Below are 24,226 nucleotides of genomic sequence, written 5' to 3'. Positions count from 1 at the left end.
GGTACTTTGGGTGTTGCCCTTGTTGTAGGTTTGCTGTGACCCCTGTCCTCTACCTGCTCCTCTATTGCCGGGGCGACGAAAGGAGCCACTCCGAAAGGTCTGCGTTTGGAGAGCCCCCATGGACTTTGCAGTGTCTGTGTCCTTTTTTATTTTTTCTAGTGTGGTGTCAACCTCTGGCCCGAATAAGTACTCTGGGTTGACCGGCTGGTTGAGGATGTTATTTTGCACCTCAGGTTTGAATCCGGAGATTCGTAACCAGGCGTGTCGTCGTAACATGACGCTAGTGTTTATGGCCCTGGCAGCTGTATCTGCGACATCCAGTGCACACTTGATGGATGCGTTTGTGAGGAGTTGTCCCTCTCTGATGAGGATCTCTGCTCCCTCTTTGTATTGGTCAGGGAGATGTTGTAGTAAGGTTTCTAGTTTGTCATAATGCGCTCGGTCGTAGCGAGCCAGGAGCGCCTGAGTATTGGCAATACGCCATATGTTAGCTGCTTGGGCTGCAACCCGTTTGCCGGAGGTCTCTAACACCTTGGACTCTTTGTCCGGGGGAGGAGCATCCCCAGTCGTCTGCGAGTGCGCCCGTTTACGAGCATTCGCGACTACTATGGAATCTAGAGGCAACTGTCCTTTAATATAGGTAGGATCCCCAGGCGCTGACCTATATTTTTTGTCGATTCTGGGGTTTATTACTCTTGCCCTAGTGGGTTCTTTGAAAATGTCCTTTGCTGGTTTGAGGACACCTTTCAACATGGGTAGAGTTTTAATATGTCTTTCTGAGGATGCGAAAGTATCCATGAGAAAATCGTCCTCGATGGTGTCAGAGTGGAGTTGAACACCATGATTGGCCGCAGCACGTTCAATGAGGGCGTTGAATGCGGCAGTGTCCTCTGTGGGAGACATTTTTGCACCATATAGCTGCGTGTCCTGCGTATCCATAGGTGCGTTTGAGTCTACAGGCTCATCCCAAGCTTGGTCAGGGTCCTGTTGGCCTTCAGGGTCCATTTCTCCGGGGTAGGGGACGTGGTCACCCATGTAGTCCTCCAAAACGTCGGTTTCTGAGTGTGTCGGAGAGAAGGACTGTGGATCTTGGTGAGAGGTATGGAGAGGCTCGTAAAGAATTGGTTCCGAATCCACTGGCAGCTTTTTCTTTAGTGGGATCCGGTAGGAGTCCAAAGCTGGCTCTGAGGTTATCTTCCTCTTGTGAAGCATCATTCTGCCTGTTGCGGCATCGATGATGTGTGATGGCGATGTCTCCGTTGGAGTGTTCTACAGGTGTGATCCTGGTGTGGGTGACACGTGTTCTGATTTCGAACAGTTTTGGCGCCGTGGGTGGTGGCAGGCCAAAAGTGATGTTGGCCGGTGCCGGAGAAGCTTTTTGAGCCTTTTTCGGCTCGGAGCCTGACGTGTCCTGGAGGGCTGCCTTATCTCTGATGCGTTGCAAGGATGCTGAAACTTGCCGCACCTGGAACGCCGACGGTTCTTTGGCGCCGACCGGTTCCGTTGAGGCAGACGTGGACTTCTTCGGTGTCACGGGGTCATCGAGTCGAGGAGAGGCAGTAGCCGTCGACGGCGTCGATGATTGTGCCTTTGGCGCTGCTTTCGAAGTGGTGTGAGATCCAGCAGCTATTTTGACCTTTGTGGTCGGAGCAGATTGTTTCGGTGCCAGGAGCCGAGGCGGTTTGGCGGTACCGATGGTCTTTTTCCGTGTGTCGGCGCCGACGTCGGCTGCTGCAAACTCGGCACCGAAGTCCCGTTTGTTGCGGTCGGTGCCGACGGTTTTGGCTGGCGTCGAAGGTGTGGTGGGCTTCGATCCGACCAGTGTGACTTTCAGTTTCGGTTTCTGCTGAACCGATACGGCTTTCGGTTTCGATGAAGGGAAACCAGCCGTTTTGGGTAGTAATGGCTGCCGCTGAATGTCCGAGGCCGGGCCAGAGGGCGGGGCCGAATGGATGCGGGATAGGTCTTGGGTAAGGCCCGAAGGCGATCCCTCGACCGGAGCCATAGACTGACGCACTGGGATATCCACAGTCTGTACGGGTAGGCCTTGCTCGTCACCGGAGCTACTCTCTTCGGCCCCTAAGGCCTCATTGTAGTCTCCTACCTCAGTGTCGGCTTAGTCTCTGCGAAACAGTTGTTCTTCGACGTCTTCCGATCCGGAGTCGTGTTCGGAAGCGGGACTGGAGGGTAGGTTCTCCACGTCTTCCACATCTTCGTCCTCGGCGTCGAAGATGTCGGTCGGGGCCGGTGCCGCTTGCTGCGCTTCGAGCCTCGCTGCTCGACGATTCCGAAGAGTCTTCTTGGATCGGAAGCGGGCACAGGCCATACATGCGGACTCGTCGTGATCCGGTGAAAGACATTTGTTGCACACCGGGTGGACGTCGACATGGGGATATTTCGCATTGCAGACAGGGCACCGCTTGAATGGCGTCCTCGAGTCCATCGTCGATGTCGGGTCGATGGTCGGGTATGATGCGAAAAAGTTGGTCTGGAAGTTAGTCAACTAACAAATAACTATCGATACCGATCGGGAACAGTACCAACGCGAACTAAAGGCCTTTTGGCCTGTAAAGAGTTTTTCCTAACTTGAGTCAAGATAAGCACATCCGAACCCAATGGCTGAAAAAAACAATCTAAGGATGGAGAGGATGCCCATGCGCACTGTAGTCCAGGGGAGGAGTCACCTATCCCAGGATACTTCGAAGACTCTTCCAGGACAACAACGTGCAAACATCCGGACCCAACACTAGGCGGCGATCTATGCACAGATATGAATTCAGCAGCCCACATGCCTCGAACCTGTGTGTTTTGTGCATTAACAGAAGAAAAACTACAATGCCATCAACGTCGCCGCTGCCGGTTCCGTGAACTTGAAGGCACCGCCCATGGCATCAGCCCACTTCATAATGCAACCCTGGCCTCACTGATGTGGTCATCAAGCCGCTGCTTGCACCGTGACCTGTGGGCACTGCACCTCGCAGCGCTTCACACCGCTGCCCTGGTCTCATCGATGACGACGCTCCACGCTGACAGACGCCGCTGCCTGCACTGTGGCCTGTGGACACCGCTCGTGAGGTACACATCGCCCTGTCACACACCGCAGTCCTGGTCCACCGACATTGGTGCCATTAATTACAGCATCCTCAACCAACGCCGCTGCCTGTACTGCGGCATGTCATGTGGGCATTGCATGTTGCATTGTCCCACATCGCAGCCCGGATACCACTGATGCCAGCGCTTCTGACTTCAACCTCACGGAGATCGATCTGCAACATGTGTTACTTCAAGGGCCCGACGACACCTGCACCGATCTCCAGAACAGATGCCTAATGACAACCCCTCTATGGAGCTCATCGCAAGGTCCACAACGAACTGCATTTCCAAGGTACTATTTGTGGGTCTTCCAGAAACTGTAGCTGGCCAACCACCTCGTGGCCGGCCTGAACTGATGGATTTGTCAATGATCGCATGATAAACCCAGACTGAGCTATCAAATTTAAAGACCTATCTTTTGTCTATTTTTGCAACATATCTTTATTACCGTATGTTGGATTTCTAACGTTTTGGTCTCGTTTTACAAAGATAAATATTGGCTATTTTTCTAAAACTGGTGTGGTGCCCTTTTGTAGTGTTTTCACTGTATTACTGAACGTTATGTGCAAACACTTTACACATGAGATAAGCCTGACAGCTCGTGCCATGCTACCAAGAGGGTTAGCAGGTGTTATTTTAGAAGTGTAACCCCCATATACTGACTAAATGGAAGGGTCCCTACTTGGACAGGGTACAAACCTGCTAGCCAGAGAACCCAAATTGGTAACCGTGACTATAAATGGAGTAAAAATACCGACACTCCAATGGCAATTTAGAGAAGGCCTGCTAAGCCAGAGGTTCTCGACCTAGTGCATGCGCAGACATTTTTTTTCTTGCTGTCAAGCTAGAAGGGAAACGAAGACTCAAGCTACAGAGCCTGGGATGGTTGTGGTCATAAATGGCTTCACTTTAAAAGTGGTACCAGATCACAGTAATGACTTCTATCTCCCAAGTCACAATTTCCTTATCAAAGCAAAGACGTGAAAGAACACGCTGCAATTACAGCTAAAAGTGAAAAATCATCTACAATAAAAATCATAATTTAGGCACTAACTGGAGATGTAACCAAGACTACAACGCTACCACACTTTAGGGGTGCAGTGGAAGTAAACTACACTGAGGGAATACACACAATATTGCACACACGGTAGCTAGAGATAGTCTGTGCGTTGAAAAATTTAAATATGTAATTATTTTAGATATACGTTTTTGTCACTTCAATACCAAGTAGATATGCTGAAAATTAATCTGAAATGGTCTATCACATTCTAAATACACCAACTAGGTCAATGGCACAGATTTCAATTAACACCAGAAACAAACAGTATGGTAATAAATTACATCATGGTTCAATACATTTTCATTCACTTATGTCTATTTGTTAACACAATTTTAGTTTCCTGCGGATAATGTACATTTTCAACCACCTAATATGATGAAATAAAAATGATTAGATCCTATGTTAATATACAGCAGTATACATTCATATTTAATGTGTACTGCATTTTCAGATAGTCTTCAATTGCCAATTATTTAAATTGCAAATTCACAAGGTGCTAGTTGAAAGATAGCTACACCAACTAAAAGAGAAATGCAAATCAACAGATGGCCAAGATGCTATTTTACTTGGTTAGGGTTTTAATATAAACAGGGTTTACGAAGATTTAAAAAAAAAAAAAACCAACCTTAAGTTTGCCTCCACTGAGCTCCTCACTCAGTTTCAATCTGGCATCTACTGTCCTCTTCAAATCTCGCTGCAAACGGCGACCAAAGTCCCTGAACATGGTTGAACCTCCAGAAAGAACAATATTCTGTACAGCAAATAAAAACACTGTATTTACTCAATTTTAAAGTACTTGCATCTGCATAATATACAAGTGAAGTAGTTAGACCATTGTTTTATGTAAATAATAAAAGATTCATAGAGAATTACATAAAATACACACTACCATGCATAAAAATAAACGTACAACAAAATAATTCAAGAATTATTTGAAAAGAACACTTTAGAGCAGCCTGTAAAAACGTTCCCAAACCCAAGTAAATCTCCCCCTCCCCCATACAAAGAGAGAGTCAATTAAAATGGGCAGTGCTATAAGTCAAGTTTAAATAGCAGTAATCATAGGAAGACAATGCAGTGCTTCCATGAGGTCGGCTGCGCTTTAGTGCAAATCCAAGTGAAGATTTAGAGCAGGACTAAATCTTAATAAATCAGAAATATTCTGGAGTAAGTAAGTTACTTGCCTATAACAATCACTTTGCAGTTTGTACTGCTAAAGATTTACATGCTTTGAACACTCCTGCCATCTAGTACTGGGCTCAACATTTTAGAACTTGCTTTTCTTTGAAGAAATTATTTTTGTTTGCAGGGGACTCAATACCTTCCCTGAACCCAAAAGCATAGGGACACAGGTTCCATCTTAGATTGTATATTCCTCCCCACAGGTAAGAGTAAGATGGAAGGTGTAAAGCAGTACAGAGCCTGTGTGTAATGTTCAAATATTTAAAAACGTAGAATGTCACGCGTGTTACACAAACTTGTATTCAGTTGTAGGGAGGCTGCCCTCCCTACAACGAAGGTCAAATGTCAGGCTTCCAAACCTTTTAGAACGGCCCAATTTTTAGAATGAAACTTGTTTTTCTAGCTGCAAAGTGAGAGGAGTTTGTAAACACCAATCTTCATGTTAAAAAACATAAGCAGCACTTTGTCAAAAGATATAGCCTGACATTTGACCTCCGTTTCTAAAATGCACCAAATGTGACAAGATAAGGAATGTAAAGGCATCTTTAATTATTGGTTGTACTTTTGTGACCCCACCAAAAGTCAGGCACGACCCACAGTTTGGGAAACCCTAATCTAGAGTACTGCAAGCAGATATTTAGAGGTACCTTTATCCGTTTACAGTACGTGCAGCTGTAAATCAAATTCAATGCACAGATGTAACCGCAGTACCCATTCCCTGAAGTGGTGGCTTGAGAACAGAAGTGGGAGACAAACAATGTTTTAAGAACCATGTGTGGTCTTTTCATGCTTGAATGTTCATATGGCAATGTTTAGTGAGCATTGTGTATAGTTGACCGACCAAGTTGTAGCTTTGACAATGTCTGAAAATAAAATGTTTCCTAGGACAGACAAGGTGGCTCCCATTTTACATGTGGAATGAATCCTGGGTATAGCCAGTCTAAGCACAGCAGGTTTGAATGCATTTTACAATCCCACCTGGCTATCCCAGAACAGGCTGGGTTTCAAAATGACTGCAAATCACTGACTGCACTAGGAAGTGATGGCAACAAGGACAGCCACATTCCAAGACAAATACTGTACTGGGCACAAATGGAGGGGCTCAAAAGCCAAGGTATCAAAATGTTAAGGTTTCATGAAAGCACAGGTGTCCAGGTAGGAGGAATGACCTTTCTTCACACTTCTAGTGTCATAACTGGTATGCTGAAAATAGTATTGGCAATGCTTGTTTTATAAATGTGGTACAATTGCCACTTTGTGGGTGTAAAAAATAATGTTGTGCAGTGGATGTACATTCAAACTATTACAATGAATTCATTTCGTCCATTTAATAGTGTAATATGATTGTGTTGAGGGCTTCCAAGCTTCCTTCAAAATTTGTATGCATTCATCTGGGGGTCGCAACTATCCAACTTCAAACATCTGTGGTGCCAATTCACAAGATTCAGCCACTTGGAATTTGAATGTAGTAAATGCCCCTTGTATTGCAGGAGTAGTTCTGGACGGGGCACAGTTTAAGGTGGTGAATGTACATATAAAAAGCCCCAAAAAAACATGCATGTCTCTCACAAGCTGGTTCATTGAGAGCCATATGCATTTTCCTTATTTCTAAGGGATCAGCAGTAGCAGAGGAAACATGCAGGCAAATATCCCTAACCAGATGATCCACAGGGCACTGTCCACAGACAGTGGGTATGGATACCTGGAAGTGAAGTTTTGTCATTTAGCATTTTTAACTGTTTGTGTGCCCCACTGTTATAAGTAGTTATTTGGCACCTTTGGATTGATCTCCCACTCGTGTTTGCTGATGAGACATGAGATCTCCAAAGTTGCTCTCCACTCCTCTGAGACATTCTGCCAGCAAATGTTTAGGATAGCATATAGTCTAATTTCTATTTTTTGTGCAATGCATGGCAATAGCAGTGAGTGTGTGCCTCACTGTTTCTGTACGGAATACATTACTGTCCAGCCTTTTGGAATAAGAATGACTTTCTGGCAAAAGTGAGGCATGAAAAATTGACAGGCTAGCTGAATGACCTTGAGTTCAAAATGTGTTTAATAGGAGACATTCCTACAGAGCCCACTGACCCAGAATGGTGAGGTTTAGCATGTTAGCACCTCAAATCATCGGGGAAGAACTTGTGTTAATACGCACGTGCAGCTGTGGATCGAGATATGACATGCAAAGTAATAGGCTCTTTGTATTCCACCTTTTGCAGTTTGTTTCAAACACAAGGCTCCACAAAAACTAGATTTTCCCAGTCCAGTCACTTATGACCACTGTTTTAGCCGACAATTCTGAATCGGTACATGTGTATTCTTGAACTGCGTACTAAGACAGTCCAAAAGAACATCATTCCTTGCAAAGTCACGATCTTGTTCACTGTCAGAAGATAACATGTCAGGTAATAGTGAAGCAGTTTATGAAAGCCATCACTCTCTGGACTTGGATAAGCTTAGCCCATCACTGTGTTGAGTATGGCTCCCAGGAATGCTCGACTTTACTGGAGAAAAAAAGGTATCTTTCCGATTCATTGTGAATCCTAAATGGTGGAGAAACAATAGTGTCTGAGGAGAAAAAGATTTTTCTTTCTGATTCGTTGTGAATCCTAAATGATGGATAAACATTATGCTTGGCTGCTTCTCATTATCAGCCTGTCGACAAAGTATGGCAAGACATACATGTGACTGCGCAGCAGATATACTGCCACAACCATACGACAAGACATTTGGTAAATACCCTTGGTGTGGTCATAACTCCAAAGGGTGATATGCAGACTCTGCAATGAACTCCACTTACCACAAACCTTATGTACTGGCAGGGAGTCAGATGGACGGGGATGTGTAAATAGGCATCCTAGAGATTGAGGGCCGCCATGTAGTTCCCTAGTTGAAGAATAGGGATGACATCCTGAAAAGTGGTCATCTTAATTGATTGGATTTGGCATTGTGATTCTGTGCTCCTAGACTGAGAATGGAACAGAGTCTGGTCTTTCTTTGGAATGGGAATGTAGAGCTAGTACACCCCTCTGTCTCTTCCAGCAGAAGCAAGCAAGACACTTTCAAGAATACCCTTGTTCGTTGCATACAACACCGAATTTTAGCCTGTTGGTGTTGCACCACTGCTGTGTATAAGCAGTGGGAAACAACAACCAGATATTGTAGAGACTAGTTCATCCAATTGATCGAGACATCTCAGAACAGTAATACTATGGATCTTGACATATGCCATGCTGCAGCAAATCCCAAGGCTAACCTCCCTGCTGCATCAATCTTATTACTCTGAGTCTAGAGGAGGGAATATCCTGTGCCCTGCATGAGAACTCGAGTGTTGTGTGAACTACCAGGAAGTCCCACGGGGCAGATCTGAGTTTAAACACTGTCTTGTGGTGTAGGTTAATTTTTTTGCACACCAGAGAAGTAACCAACCTAGATTTGACATGGTCCTTAATTATTTTGCCAGAACCTTTCTGAACAGCTTTTAGCATGGAAACGAACGGAGTAGATTGCTCACTTTTGGACTCGGTCGAGGTTAAAATGGTCTCATACGGCGCAGGAACTTAAGGATGCATCACCAATCAGGCAAAAAAGGACAAGTTACTGACCTTCAGTAGGGCCTTATCTGGTAGGGTATCTAGCTGCCGACTCCCTACATTAGAATTAATACTTTTCGTAACTTTCCAGGCCAGAAGAACAAGTTACTTACCTTCGGTAACGCTTTTTCTGGTGGATACAGTATCTGCCTGTGGATTCCTCACCTTGTGAATATCCCCTGCGCCAGCATTCCACGGAACTTTATTCCCCAGCACTCCACGTCGACGTGGGCGACGTCATAATGCATCGGCTCCGCTCGCGACTCCGTATGACGTCACCGGAGCCATAAGAGGCCCACGTTGGCGTGATGACGTCAGTTCCACCCATTTTTTCCATGCCTCCGAGGCGAACAGGTGGACCAACGACAGACTCAAAGTATACACAGTATACCATAAACAACCACATATACATAGTATACAAAGAAAAGGAATGCTAAATAAACAAGCATTTCCTACAAATGTAAAAGAAAGTAAAAAAACATTTCAACAAGACCTCTTTCATGGGTTACAAAGGAGGACAACGGGGAGGCGGGTGGGCCAGTGAGGAATCCACAGGCAGATACTGTATACACCAGAAAAAGCGTTACTGAAGGTAAGTAACAAGTTCTTCTGATGGATACATCTGCCAGTGGATTCCTCACCTTGTGAATAGATTCCAACAGCAGTCCCCACTCCCGGAGGAGGGTGTCCACCTTCCTATACCAGAAAGTCTTGCAACACAGAGCGCGCGAAGTGGCCCTCCCGCCTCATCTCGGAGTCCAAGCAATAATGCTTCGCGAAAGTATGGAGGGGGGCCCAAGTCGCGGCTTTACAAATATCTGCCACAGGAACCCCCCTGGCCAAAGCAGATGTAGATGATTTTGCTCTAGTTGAATGAGCTCTAATACCCTCAGGAGGAGTCTTACCAGCCAGGGCGTAGCAGATCTTGATGGCAAGGATAATCCATCTCGATAAAGTGCGCTTGTGCACCGCTCTTCCCTTCGAATGACCAACATAGCCAATGAAGAGTTTATCATCTAGACGAAAGTCCTTAGTCCTGTCCAGATAAAAACTCGCAGCCCTCTTTGGATCCAGGCGATGGAGTCTTTCCTCCTCTTTGGAGGGATGAGGAGGTGGATAAAAAAACAGGGAGAGTAATAGACTGCCCCAAATGAAACGGAGTAACAACTTTTGGCAGGAAAGCAGCCCTGGTCCTGAGAACCATCCTTTCAGCATGTAATGTAAGAAAAGGAGGTTTGGAACTTAGAGCTTGAAGCTCACTCATCCTCCTTGCCGAGGTTATGGCTACAAGAAAGACCGTCTTAAAGGACAACAGCCTCAAAGGACAACTATGAAGAGGCTCAAACGGAGACCCCATCAGAAAAGTTAAAACAAGATTAAGGTCCCACTGTGGCATTACAAATGGAGTGGGAGGAAACATGTTTGTAAGGCCCTTGATAAACCTCAAAACAACCGGAGATTTAAATAGTGACGGTTGATCTGGAAGGCATAGAAAAGCTGATAAGGCCGAAAGATAGCCCTTGACCGTGGCCACAGCACAGCCCTGCTGAGTCAAGGAAAGAGCAAACTGGAGCACATTAGAAAGATGGGCTTTTAAAGGGTCAATGGATCTCTCCTCACACCATTTTACAAACTTGGCCACCTGTAGGAGTAAATGGACTTGGTGGAGTGTCGCCTGGCCGATAAAATAACATCCACCACATCAGGTGGGAGAGAAAGAACTCAGGTTGCCCCGTTCAATCTCCAGGCATGAAGGTGTAAGCTCTGGAGGTGGGGGTGTAGAACCTGCCCCTCCGACTGCGAGAGGAGGTCTGCCCTCAGAGGGAGACGGAGCGGAGGGCACGAGGAGAGGTGGAGAAGATCTGTGTACCACACCCTTCTTGGCCAATCCGGGGCGATCAATATGACTTGGGCCCGGTCTTGGCGAATCTTCCTCAGAACCCGAGGAATCAAGGGTATGGGAGGAAACGCGTAAAGGAATGGTGAGCCCAAACTCAACTGAAACGCGTCCCCCAACGCTCCCTGCATCGGATACTGGAGACTGCAGAATGACGGGCAGTGAGCGTTCTCGAAAGTGGCAAACAGGTCCACCCGAGGTGTCCCCCACATCCGAAAGACGTGACGAACCACCTCCGGATGGAGCCTCCACTCGTGATCGGCGGAGAACTGCCGACTGAGACTGTCCGCACGTACGTTCAACACACCGGCCAGATGATTTGCCATCAGACAAATCTGATGGTCCTGAGCCCAGGACCATAGACGCAGGGCCTCTCTGCATAGACAAAGAGACCCCACTCCTCCCTGCTAGTTGACATACCACATCGCTGTAGTGTTGTCCGTCAGGACTTGAACAGACTGACCGCGAAGGGAAGGGAGGAAGGCCTTGAGCGACAAACGTATCGCCCGTAACTCCAGAAGGTTGATGTGAAGCAACCTTTCCTCTGGAGACCAAAGACCCTTGATCTCCAGATCCCCCAGATGAGCACCCCACCCTAAACTGGATGCATCCGTTCTCACCGTGGCCACCGATGGAGGTAGATGGAAGGACTTTCCTTGGGACAGATTACCCTCCACGCTCCACCAAGATAGATCCGCTGTAGCTCCTCTGGAGATCCTCACAGACTCCCTGAGATCTCCTTTGTGCTGATACCACTGCTTGCGGAGGCACCACTGGAGCGCCCTCATGTGCCAGCGTGCATGGTTGACCAACAGGATGCAGGAGGCGAACAGACCGAGCAGGCGAAGGACCTTCAGAACTGGAACGACGGCTCCGTTGTAAAATAAAGGAATCATTTCCTGTATGTCGAGAATCCTTTGAGGTGGAGGGAATGCTCGACACACAGTAGTGTCCAGTACCGCACCTATGAACAGGTTGTGCTGAGAGGGCACCAGGTGAGACTTGGGCACGTTTATCGAAAAACCCAATTTGTACAACAGCTGAGTTGTATCCTGCAGATGACGCAGCACCTTCTCCGGCGACTCCGCCTTTATCAGCCAGTCGTCCAAATAAGGGAAAACCGAGACCCCCGACCTTCTGAGATGGGCTGCCACCACTGCCATCACCTTCGTGAAGACTCGAGGTGCCGAAGTAAGACCAAACGGAAGGACCGCAAACTGATAATGTTGCGACCCTACCGTAAACCGGAGATACTTCCTGTGCGACTTCAAGATGGGGATGTGAAAATACGCATCCTGCTAGTCGAGCGACACCATCCAGTCCTCCTGATTCAGCGCTTGAAGAACCTGCGCAAGGGTGAGCATCTTGAACTTCTCCTGTTTCAGGTAAAATATCAAGATTCTGAGGTCCAGTATCGGACGCAATTTGCCGTCCTTTTTGGGAATCAGGAAATACCGGGAGTAGCATCCCCGACCCCTCTCCTGCTCTGGAACCACCTCTATCGCACCTTTTTGAAACAGCTTCAGGACTTCCTCCTGTAGGAGAAGACGGTGGTCCTCCGAGCAAGCACCTTGACAAGGAGGTTAATTCGGAGGGAACTCCCGAAAGGGAAGGGCGTACCCATTTTCTACAAGATCCAGAACCCAGAGATCTGTAGTTACAGACTCCCAGTCTTGCAGAAAATGGGTAAGCCGGCCCCCCACAGGATCAGCATGATCCGGAATGGCGGATCTAGGGCTGCTTTGCGGTGGTGGGAGGGGCGGAGGAGGAGGAAGAGGAGAGCTGACGGCCACGTGAGCAACCCCTGATTCTACCTCTGAAACCTCTAGACGAGGAACCTTGCTTCTGCTGCTGCTGGGTCTGCCTATAGGTTTGAAAAGATGTCCTTCCGAACCCTCTATATCTTTTAAAAGACCCCCTCGACTGAGACTGCAGGCCCAGAGATTTAGCGGTCGCCTTACTGTCTTTGAACCGCTCCAGAGCAGCATCTGCCTTCTTGCCAAACAGGCCAGATCCATCAAATGGCAGGTCCAATAGTCAATTGCACATCCTGTGAGAACTCTGAAGATCTTAACCAAGCACTCCTTCTGGTTGCGACAGAAGACCCCATGATCCTTGCAACAGAATCTGCAGTGTCCAGCCCACTTTGGATCACCTGACGTGCTGCCGCCTGAGCATCAGCCAAGATGTCATTGAACCCAGTCCTATCCTCCTCAGGCAGTTTTGGCAGCAGTTTCTTAGCCGAATCCATAAGTGCGTGCACATAGCGTCCCAAAAGACAAGTGGCGTTTGTTGATTTCAAGGCCATGTTGGCCGATAAAAATACTTTCTTTGCCGACTGGTCTAGCCTTTTAGCCTCTCTGTCCCCAGGAACCTGAGGAAAAGCCCCCTTAGACTTTCCCGAACAAGCTGCCTGAATTACCAGGCTCTCAGGTGAAGGATGTGACGTCAAAAATTTAGGGTCTCCTGGGGCTGCTCTATATCTCCTAGCAATCGTCTTAGATACCGCAGGAGCAGAAAAGGGCTTGCGCCACACCTCTAACAGGTTCCACAATGGCCTCATTAAAGGGAAGCAAAGGCTCGGATACCGCCGTGGGAGAATGCAGTACCTCCGTTAAAATGTTCGACTTAAACTCCGTAGTTGGTAACTGGAGATCAAGCAGCTCCGCAGCCTTCCTGATAACCAAATGGTAGGGAGCAACGTCCTTAGAGGGTTCATCTGACGGTGGAGTAATCTCACACTCAGGAGACAGATCCAACCCACTAGCTTCTTTAAGCTCTTTAAATACTTCATCCGACTCCACCAATTCCCCCTCTTCCGCTTCCTCCTGAAGGTACCTCTGCTCTTCAATAATCCTCTGAGACTCCCTTCTGGAACGAATCCGAATCATCGGCGGCGCCGTATTCGAATCCGACGGCGCCGGCGCCTGTGCCGGCGTCGAACGTGGATCTGCCGGAGCCATCGGCGTCGAACGAGGTCGAGCCGGAGCCGGCGAGGATGAAAGCGGCGTCGACGTCCTCGGAGCCGGAGGATTCCAAGACGGCGTCGTTGGAAAGAATGGTATGAAAGGGGCCTGTGGATATACTTGCGGCACCCCCAAGTTAAATGCCATTGGACCCATCGGACCCGCAGGTGCACCAGAGGTGTACATGGCTCGAGCAAACACCCCATACATCGCATTTAAGTAATGCGAGGGGTCCTGACCTGGTCTAGGGAAGGCAGGGTACTGGTCAGGCCTCACCGGACTCGGGCCAACCGGCGCAGACGGTGGAATCAGCGGCGTCGCAGGCTCACCCGGGGCTTGAAGATCTGCCGGAGACGGAACCGGCGCCGGAGATGGAACCGGCGCCGGAGACGGAACCGGCGCCGGAGACGGAACCGGCGTCGGAGTCCGAGCTGGAACCGGTGAAGCTGGAGACAAGGAGACCACTGGAGATGAAGGACCAGCAGGCTAATCCGGCACAGGAGAAGGAGAAACAGAGTCCTTCCGACGCAGAGTAGGTGACTTCGGCTTCGAGCTCTTATCAGAATGGTGTCGAGACGAGTGCCTTCTCTTTTTCTTATGTTTCTTGGCTCGAGAAGTATGTCCCGAAGTCGACTTAGACGCCGATCTCGACTTCGCTCTAGACCTCGACCTCGTTCTCGATCTTCTCCCTCTCTTCTCCTTCTTCATTTTTGCAATGAAGAGTTTTGCCTCCCGTTCTTTAAGAGCCTTCGTGCTCATCTTGCGGCAGCTGGTACAGCCATCCACGTCGTGGTCCGACGATAAACACCACACACAGTCCTCATGAGGATCTGTGATAGGACATGTGCTTGCCACATTCCCGGCAAGGCTTAAATCCAGACTTTTTTGTCGACATCCTCGAAAGAGAACAGGAAAAATAACGAGAATACACAAAGTATCAACGACGCCAACAGCGATTCCCGAAATCCGTTGGCTTCGACGGCGCAGAAAAAAAGGGAACCGACATAATCACGCCGACGAGGTCTTCTTATGGAGCCGGTAACGTCAGCGGAGTCGCGAGCGGTGCCGTTCCTCTGTGACGTCGTCTTCGACCTCATCGGCGTGGACTGCTACAAAAGTTTCCGTATGTTGCTGGCGCAGGGATATTCACAAGGTGAGGAATCCACTGGCAGATGTATCCATCAGAAGCGCCGAGCAACGATGAACACTGACCACTGGTGAAGAAAACTAGGGCTCTGAAAGGGGAAAGCCCTGTCCCTAGAAATCTGTTTGCAGAGCAGGAAGAGCGAGTGGGTCGGTAAAGAATATGTGGCTAAATTGTGTCTGTCAGATAAGACATTAATGCAGGTAAGCAAATTGTGCCTCTGATAGATGCCTTACCTCAGAATCGATACCCAAGCAATACCTCTCCAGAAGTGGGTCTGCAAAACAGTTTCATATCAAAAAGATCTGAAGGACCGAACTGGCAAAGTACCCATCTAGACGGAACAGACTGTCAAGGCAATAGTATTATATGAGCGTGTGAAAGGCAGCCCATGTTGCAAACTAGTAGATATCCAGGACCGGACTCCGCATGCTAACAGCGGTAGCAGCCTTGGCTCTGGTAGAATGGGAAAGCAAACAGAGGGTTGCTTCTTCTCCAATGTGTAGCAGATTTTAATGCAGAGCACAGTCCAACAGGAAATGGCCCGCTTGTGCACAGCCTTTCCCTTCTTCACTCCGACATACCCCCATGAAGAGTTGGTTGGCCACCCGGAACTCTCTTGTGCGGTCAAGGTAGAATAACAGTGCTCCTTTTGGGACCAGACTGTAAAGTCGCTCCTCTTCCTTAGAGGGAAGTGGTGGAGCGTATAAAGTAAGCCAAGCGATGGACTGGCCTACATGAAAGGGAGTGATGAATTTCAGCAGAGAAAAAGCTCTGGTTCATAGAACTAGCTTGCTTGGGTAGATGTTCTGGTATGGAGGATTGGACGGCAAAGCCTGAATCTCACTGACCCTCTGGGCAGATGTTATTGCCATCAGGAAGGCCTCCTCGATGGCAAGGAGCCTGAGAAGACAGGGAGTGGACATTAGCAATGTCAGAACGAGATTAAGGTCCCACTGAGGCATGATAAAGGGAGTAAGTGGAAACATATGTTGTAACCCTTTCAAAAACCAATGCATAATACGTGATTTGAAGAGTTATGGCTGGTCAGGCAACCGCAGAAAGGCTGAAATAGCAGAAAGATAACCCTTTAAGGTGCCCAAGGCACAGGCCTGCGGGGCAAAGGTAAAGAATAAAAGGAAGAACCTGCAAAAAAAAAAAAAAAAAAAAGAGCAGAAAGGGTTGTCAACCTGCTTTTCTGAACACCTTGCCACATATTACCCAAACGGGCAGGCGTTTAACGTTTTGGTGGAGAGATGCTTGCTGCCAGAATAACATTGCAGACTTCGGGTGGAAAGTCTAAGGCCGTCAACCGTCGTAACTCAATCTCCACACAAGAAGGCAGAGTGTTGACAGGTTCGAGTGGAGAACCCTCCTCTGTTGCTGTGACAGAAGATCCTCCCAAAGGGGCAGCTTGACTGGAGGACAGATGCTCATCATCAGGCATTCGGGATACCAAACTCTCCAAGCCCAGCCTGAGCCACAAGGATGACTTGGGCCTGGTCTGTCTTGATCTTCTTGAGAACTTTGGCAGGAGTGGTGTGGGCAGAAAAGTGTACAGGAGGCCTAAGCTCCACTCAAGACAAAAAGCATCTCAGGGTGAGAGCTGCCTTAGAAACTCCAGCGTGCAGAACTGCTGACAATACGTCCTCTCGGCGGTGGCGAACAGATCTAACCAAAGCTCTCCCTACTGCTGAAAGAGACCTTGCACCACCTCTGGATGGAGACGCCATTTGTGATCTGCAAGGCATCTTTGTCAGAGTTTGTCCGCCCTGGCGTTCAGAGACCCCATCAGGTACTGAACCACCAGAGAAATGTCCTGATGTTCCAGCAGTGTCCAGAGACACAAGGCCTCTTGAAAAAAAGTCCATGAACCCTCCTGCCCTGTTTGTTGCAGTACCACTTGGCGGTTTTGTTGTCTGTGAACACCTGCACTAGCCTTTCCTTGATGGAGGATGGAAAGGCTTTTAATGGCAACCAAATCACCCAGTGTACCAGAAGGTTGATGTGGAGTTTGAATTCCGTCAGAGGCCAATGATCTCCACCTCTCCCAGACAGCCACCCCATCCCAGGAGTGCTGAATCGGTCAGTAATGTCCGATCTGGTTCGGGAAATAGGGGTCTGCCGCTGACCCAATCGTGGTTCGTTAACCACCACTGCAGATCTTCTGCAGTTCCCTTTGAGATCTGGACCATGTCAGAGATTTCCCGGATGCTGTGTCCACTGGAACTTCAGGTCCCACTGCAGAGCCTGCATATGCCAGCGGGCATGTGTCACACGCAGGAGTCCATGAGGCCCAGTAGCCTCAAACAGTCTCACCAAAATCCAGGATAGAAGCTGAAACATCGGTACCATAGCCCACATATCGTGGACTCGTCGTTCGGGAGGATAGGCACAAAACTGCAGTGTCCAGAACAACTCCTATGAAAGGAAAAGTCTGAGAGGAAGTCAAATGTGACTTCAGCATGTGGATAGTGAACCCCAGAGAATGCAGTAGGTCTGCCAAAGTCTGGAGGTGAAAAATGACAGACTGGGTAAGCCCACCTTCAATAGCCAGTCGTTGAGATAGGGGAAGTCTGGCATCCCTGATCTCAGCAGATGATCTGCAACCACTGCTATCACCTTGGTTAACACCAAATTGGCTCTGTTGAGGCCAAAAAGGAGCACAGCAAACTAAACGCACTTCTGGCCCACTGTGAACCACAGGTAACGCCTGTGGGTAGACAGAACAGGAATAAAGAAATATGCTTCCTGCAAGTATAACTACCATCAAGTTTCCTGGGTCCAGGGCAGACCAGATTTGAGCAAGCGTTTGTCAATTTCTTCTTCAAGAAGTTCAAAATGCTATGTGCAGGTCTAGGATAGGGCAAAGGCCTTTGCCCTTCTTGGACACCAGAAAGTAGCAGGATTAGCAACCACGACCTACTTCTGGCATCAGCACCCTCTCTATGGCACCCTAGACAAGGATGCCTTCACTTCCTGGTGGAGCTGAAAGATCGTCCTCCATCAGCTGGTCGCAAGTGCTGGGGGTGGGGGGGGCTGGGGCGGTTAGTGTACTGGACCAACCGCTGGCTGCCCGACCCACAAGGTCTGTAGGTACAGCCTATTCTGCCATGCAGAGGCTGTGAAGCTTGCGCACCGCATTGGCTGGGTGGCTGGACGCCCCTTTCACAGCCACGAGAGAAGCAAAAGAAAGATTGGGGGTAACGAGGAGCCATCGAACAGCAGAAGGACCAGACTATAGCCCTGCTGTCCTTCTAACGCTCCAGACCTGAATCATCCTAGTCTCCGATGATACGGGAACCATCAAATTGCATGTCCATAAGCGACGCGTGGACATCCCCAGAAAAGCCAGTCAACCTCAACCAGGCATTATGCCGTAATGCCACTGTCGACGAGACTGCTCTGCAAAGTGGGCTGGTTTTGTCTAGTCAGGGAGGAGCGGAGAAGGTCCAGGCACTGGCTCAAGTGGGGTGCCAGGCCTCGCATGTAAAAGCCCCCTCTTTGGCTGACAGACGAGAAGTCGTTGAAGACCTATTTGACTTCTTTTTGAGGTCTTACACAAATGAACAGACAACATTAAGTGTGGCGAAAATCTCAGACACTGTGACCCCCTACCTGGGCAATCCTCTGGCCCGGTATTGCCGCGACGCCTCACATCGAGCCGCCAGGAGTTTGAAAGATCGCAGTTTCAAGGCCTTCTGGTTCATGGCGTGGCAATCAGAGCAAGCCTTTGGATCATGGTCGCACTCAAGGCACCCAAGGCATACAAGGCATACAAGGCATACAAGAAGCGGGTCCGTCACCGACAAAGTGCTGACAGGCGCCGCAGGGTTTGAAGGTGGCCTTCTGGGAGGACATCCCTGCTACACCAGGAGGAAAAACCAGAAGAGGACTCAACAAAAGTCGAAAGCAATTAGTTAAAAATTGATTAAGGTCAATGTGCTCTCTCTGTTTGTGTGCGGACTGGTGTGGAAAGAAAAGAACCGATGTCCGTGCGCTGATGTGGCACCTATTTAGGCACATTCACATCACTTCTGGCATTGCCGCAGACAACGCCACGTGTAGCCGATCGACGCCACCTACCGACACACATGGGTACTGCTCACAAAAACCTTCCGGATCCAGTCCGACGCCTGGGGATAATTCTAGAGTAAGGAATCTGCGGCTTGAAGTCTCGATCAGATAAAATAATATGCAATAGAATCATCTGGCGGCAAAGTCTTAACAGGATAAGGTTCATAGAATGGGTCATCCTATCCTAAGGATAAGTCCTGCAGTTGTGCCAGACGTCTTCCAGATCTTAAATGGGCCCTGGCTACAGATAAGATGGCAGTGACTCTGAAGAATGTTAATGATCAGAATTAATGGGAGTCATCTGACTACTCCACTATTTGGGATGGAGGCAGAACAGGGTCAGCCATTAATTCCTAAAAAAAAACGGGGTCATTAAATGGGAGTTTTGTAGTCTATTGTGGAATGTGAGATGAGGACGTGGGGTGCACATATATATGATCACTGTTGGGGTTGATGTAAATGGTGTGCTGCATGCTGTGTGACTGTACAGCCTCTTTCTGAGCAGGATCAGGTGTTCTGAGTGTCAAGACTATGCTAGATATCTGTGCAGTCTCATCAAGGTAGGGATTTCAGCCACCTAGCAAATTCTTCCTTTGGTGCTAAACTGTCATTTGCGCACCGTAAGTCATGTAAGTGTGCCTGTTAAGGTTAAGGGGGAAACCATGTTTTTTGTTTAAAGCTGGTGAAAGATCTGACAGAAATAGCTAGAACAGCAGCGCCAGTATGCACCACTGCTTAAAGCGGTTTTCAATTTATAAGCAAGAACAGAGTGTCTTTTATTGTACTCACACAAAGTTTGGATGAAGCATCTTTAATAAGCAGAAATATCCTCGCCGGTTCACCCAACGTAAAAGCTTATGCTAGAGGATGACCCTGGCTACCAGATTAAATGCTGCACAGAAGTCAACATAGCAGGCTTAAAATCCACCTCGTCATCGCTGACCCCGTGACCAAGAATCATAGGGCAAATGAGAGATGGATCCAAGCCAGCCCTAGTCAAAATCTACCATGTTCTTTTACTGCCAGAGGAAAACCCCTAAAACTGATTAATAGTCTTGTTTTCAGCATAGTTTCCCATCCAAGTGTAAAGCCAATTTTCCTACATTTTACAGTAGAAAACTTTCAATGCTGTTCTTTTTTCTTTGTATTTTCACTTTCCTTTATTTCTACTCCGAAAATCCCAAAAAATTCAATGAGGAAGAACATATGAAGATCATGACACAAACTTTGTATTTGCACACTAAAGAAAAACTGACTGTAAATACTACATATTTCATTAAATTCTTATTCTACCTTTCTTTTGGAGTATAGTCAAATTTTTTTGTTTGTTGCAAAATTCATTATAGATTAAAAGCTTTCTTTCAATCAAGGGTTTTTAAAACGTCATTAAAAGTTATATGCTCACATATGTTACCTTATAAAGAGGACGCCGTACATCAATTGGACAGTTCTGGATAACCTCATCCACAACTTCTGAGATAGGTTGTGTAAAATCAGGATTGGCAAACTAAAAAAAAACAAAAGACAATGGAGAAACTCCCTTATGGAGGACGATTCAATGACATGGTTTCATTATGGATTTAAACACGAGTTTATTGTTAATCCCATTTCAAATCGGAGAATCAAATATGGTAAAAAATAAAAACTTTACAAGGAAATACTTTTGAGGAATTAATCTCAAGGGGTGACTAAAGCTCTATATTTTGATCCAAAACAGATTCAATCTTACCTATTTGTTTGCTGCGTCTGCCTTATCCCTAGGGTACCACTGTAGACAAAGAAAGAAACTACAAATTACTGTACATTTACCTCGGGATGAAAGAAAATCTCTGGGCCCAGGAATCGTTCATAGCCAACATCAATGCTGAACTCTTTCTTCGAAATGGCATTTACTCCAGTAAACTGCTTTATCCACTTGGTGCCATCAGTATCATATTTGCTAAATTCTTTGACTAAATCAGGGCACACATAACTAAAACGTTCCTAAAAAAATAAGAAAATGTTTGTTAAACCAATAAAGGAAGATTTAACATTTAATCCATTATACTGGTAAATGCTAGTATCCCTCACCGGTCCTTTACCTTTAGGATTGATGAGGTCTGTCAGCAAAACTCTTTTAAAGAATATTGTGCATTCGTTTATTCAGTCATTTATTTGCACATCAAGGTCCATTTTATTTACTTTCCTTTTCTCCAGTTAATTACACTACTGCAGCTTGCAAGATATATAAAGTTCTTTACAACATGAACGTTCATATTCCACTCAAAAAACACATCTAGATGGGGGAGGGGTGGGTGAATTGAGGAAGAGTGAGTGGGCGGGTAAGGGGTGGCCGATCTCCCTACTTCTAGGTAATTACAATCATCTCCTACAACAACAAACATACAAAACACTGTATAACGGGAAACAGGAACTAGTTCTGTAAACACCCGGCCGCTTACTTCAATATTCGCCTGCCTTGTTAAGTATACTCCTGACTGCCCATATCTAATTGACCATGCACTGGGGACCTAAGCAATTCTTTAATAACTACTTAAGATCTCAATCAAGGCCTAGTAAAGAACCAATAAAATTACACCCCAAAAAGAACCCACATCATTAAAAGAATACTCATCTTAAAAAAATCCTTCGATATTTTTATCTTCTATCCATGTCTCTGCTTGAGAACCCTTCTCCAATAGGAGGCATGCCCACAAAAATCCATATAACTAACCTTTGGTTAGACTGAACAGGTTTCAACATGTTTTGCAGGTGGTATTACAATACAAAAGAACAAGTTACTTACCTTCGGTAACGCTTTTTCTGGTGGATACAGTATCTGCCTGTGGATTCCTCACCTTGTGAATATCCCCTGCGCCAGCATTCCACTGAACTTTATTCCCCAGCACTCCACGTCGACGTGGGCGGCGTCATAATGCATCGGCTCCGCTCGCAACTCCGTATGACGTCACCGGAGCCATAAGAGGCCCACGTCGGCGTGATGACGTCAGTTCCACCCATTTTTTCCGTGCCTCCGAGGCAAACAGGTGGACCAACGACAGACTCAAAGTATACACAGTATACACAGTATACCATAAACATCCACATATACATAGCATACAAAGAAAAGGAATGCTAAATAAACTAGCATTTCCTACAAATGTACAAGAAAGTGTAAAAAACATAACAAGACCTATTTCATGGTATACAAAGGTGGACAACGGGGAGGCGGGTGGGCCAGTGAGGAATCCACAGGCAGATACTGTATCCACCAGAAAAAGCGTTACCGAAGGTAAGTAATGAATATGCTACTTACCAGTATGCATCTGTTCTTGGCATGTAGGGCTGCTGACATTCATATCTGTGCATAGATCGCCGCCTAGTGTTGGGTCCGGATGTTTGCACGTTGTTGTCCTGGAAGAGTCTTCGAAGTATCCTTGGATAGGTGACTCCTCCCCTGGACTACAGTGCGCATGGGCATCCTCTCCATCCTCAGATTGTTTTTCGCCATTGTGGCAGTGATGGAGTAGATACAGAAAGTGATGACCATGCTTGCAATAATTCTGAGAGCTGCAGCTGCGACAGGCGCCGGGGAGGAGGGAGGGCGATATGAATGTCAGCAGCCCTACATGCCAAGAACAGATGCATACTGGTAAGTAGCATATTCAGTTCGAGGCATGTGGGCTGCTGAATTCATATCTGTGCATAGAATACATAGCAGTGCCCTCTATTGGCGGCGGCTACCCGTGCCAGCTGCAGCGGTCTGAAAAAGTGTTTTGAGAACAGCCTGTCCTACAGCTGCCTGCTGTTTTGACTGCACATCTACGCAATAGTGTTTTGTAAATGTGTGTGTAGTGGACCATGTGGCTGCTCTGCATATATCATGCAGGGGAATGTTTCCTAGGAAGGCCATGGAAGCCCCCAACTTGCGTGTTGAGTGGGCTCGTGGTGGAATAGTTAATGTGCGTTTTGCCTTTTGATAACAGATTTGAATACACTTAACTATCCATCTGGCTATCCCTGCTTTGGAGATGGCGTTACCTTTGTGGTGTGGGGCAAAGGCAACGAACAGTTGTTTTGTCTTCCTGAAGGGTTTAGTCCTGTCGATGTAGTACATGAGGGCCCTCCGTACATCTAGTGTATGTAATGCCCTCTCTGCAACAGTTTGTGGGTTTTGGAAGAAAACGGGCAGTTCAATAGTCTGGTTCATGTGGAACTGCGATATTACCTTGGGCATGAATTTGGGGTTGGTACGTAGTACGACCCTGTTGGCGTGAACCTGAATAAATGGCTCTTGAACGGTTAGTGCCTGGAGTTCACTAACTCTTCTTAGGGAAGTGATCGCTACCAGGAAGGCTACTTTCCAGGTAAGGAATTGAATCTCGCATGAGTGTAGAGGTTCAAAGGGTGGACCCATCAGGCGTGTGAGGACCAAGTTGAGGTTCCACATTGGAGCCGGTGGGTGACTAGGTGGAATGACTCGTTTGAGTCCTTCCAAGAATGCTTTGATGGCAGGCACTCTGAAGAGAGAGAGGTGCTGCCTGGTTTGCAGATAGGCTGATATTGCGGTCAAATGGACCCGTATAGAGGTGTACGCCAGATTGCATCGGTATAGGTGTAAGAGGTAACATATGATGTTGTGGATGGATGCGTCCAGCGGGTTAATGTCATTATTACCGCAATAAATGACGAACCGTTTCCATTTGGCTGCATAGCAAGCTCTTGTAGTGGGTCTCCTGGCCTCCTTGATGATGTCCATACAGTCAGGTGGCAGATTGAGATAGCCAAACTCTAGGACTTCAGGAGCCAGATCGCCAGGTTCAGCTGTTGCGGATCTGGGTGCTGAACCTCTCCATGGTTCTGCGTCAAATGCGCGGGTTTGATCCGCAGCCTTTGATGCGGTACCACGGAAAGTTCGAGGAAGGTGGTGTACCACGGCTGGCGTGCCCACGTGGGAGCAACTAGGACGAGTGTCAGGGAGTGTTGTCGGAGTTTGCGAGCCACCAGCGGTATCAACGGTGCTGGAGGAAAAGCGTACGCAAATTTGCCGGACCAGTTCATCCATATCGCATTGCCCTGCGACTGCGGGTGTGGGAATCTGGCGGCGAAGCTTTGGCATTTTGCGTTTTCGCTTGTCGCGAATAGGTCTATTTCTGGGTGACCCCACTGCTGGAAGTACGGTTGGAGTACCGATGGGTGTAACTCCCACTCGTGCATCTGGTGGCTGTGTCTGCT

At 47.5% G+C, this 24,226-nt stretch overlaps 1 protein-coding gene across 1 annotated transcript in view; it reads right to left on the bottom strand.

Moving 5' to 3' along the window:
* The window catches only part of ACTR3 (actin related protein 3), a 294,857-nt gene that overhangs the window by 47,189 nt on the left and 223,442 nt on the right, over nucleotides 1–24,226 (bottom strand). The window contains exons 8-10 of the mRNA XM_085647336.1: nucleotides 20,822–20,995; nucleotides 20,427–20,519; nucleotides 4,779–4,904 (exon numbers count right to left, since the gene is read on the bottom strand). Of these exons, the coding sequence (XP_085503462.1) occupies nucleotides 4,779–4,904; nucleotides 20,427–20,519; nucleotides 20,822–20,995 (393 nt within the window). The remainder of the gene's footprint in view (nucleotides 1–4,778; nucleotides 4,905–20,426; nucleotides 20,520–20,821; nucleotides 20,996–24,226) is intronic.

This window comes from Triturus cristatus, chromosome 3_2, assembly GCF_964204655.1.
Source record: "Triturus cristatus chromosome 3_2, aTriCri1.1, whole genome shotgun sequence".
Lineage (NCBI taxonomy): Eukaryota > Metazoa > Chordata > Amphibia > Caudata > Salamandridae > Triturus > Triturus cristatus.
This window is presented reverse-complemented; position numbering and strand designations above follow the sequence as displayed.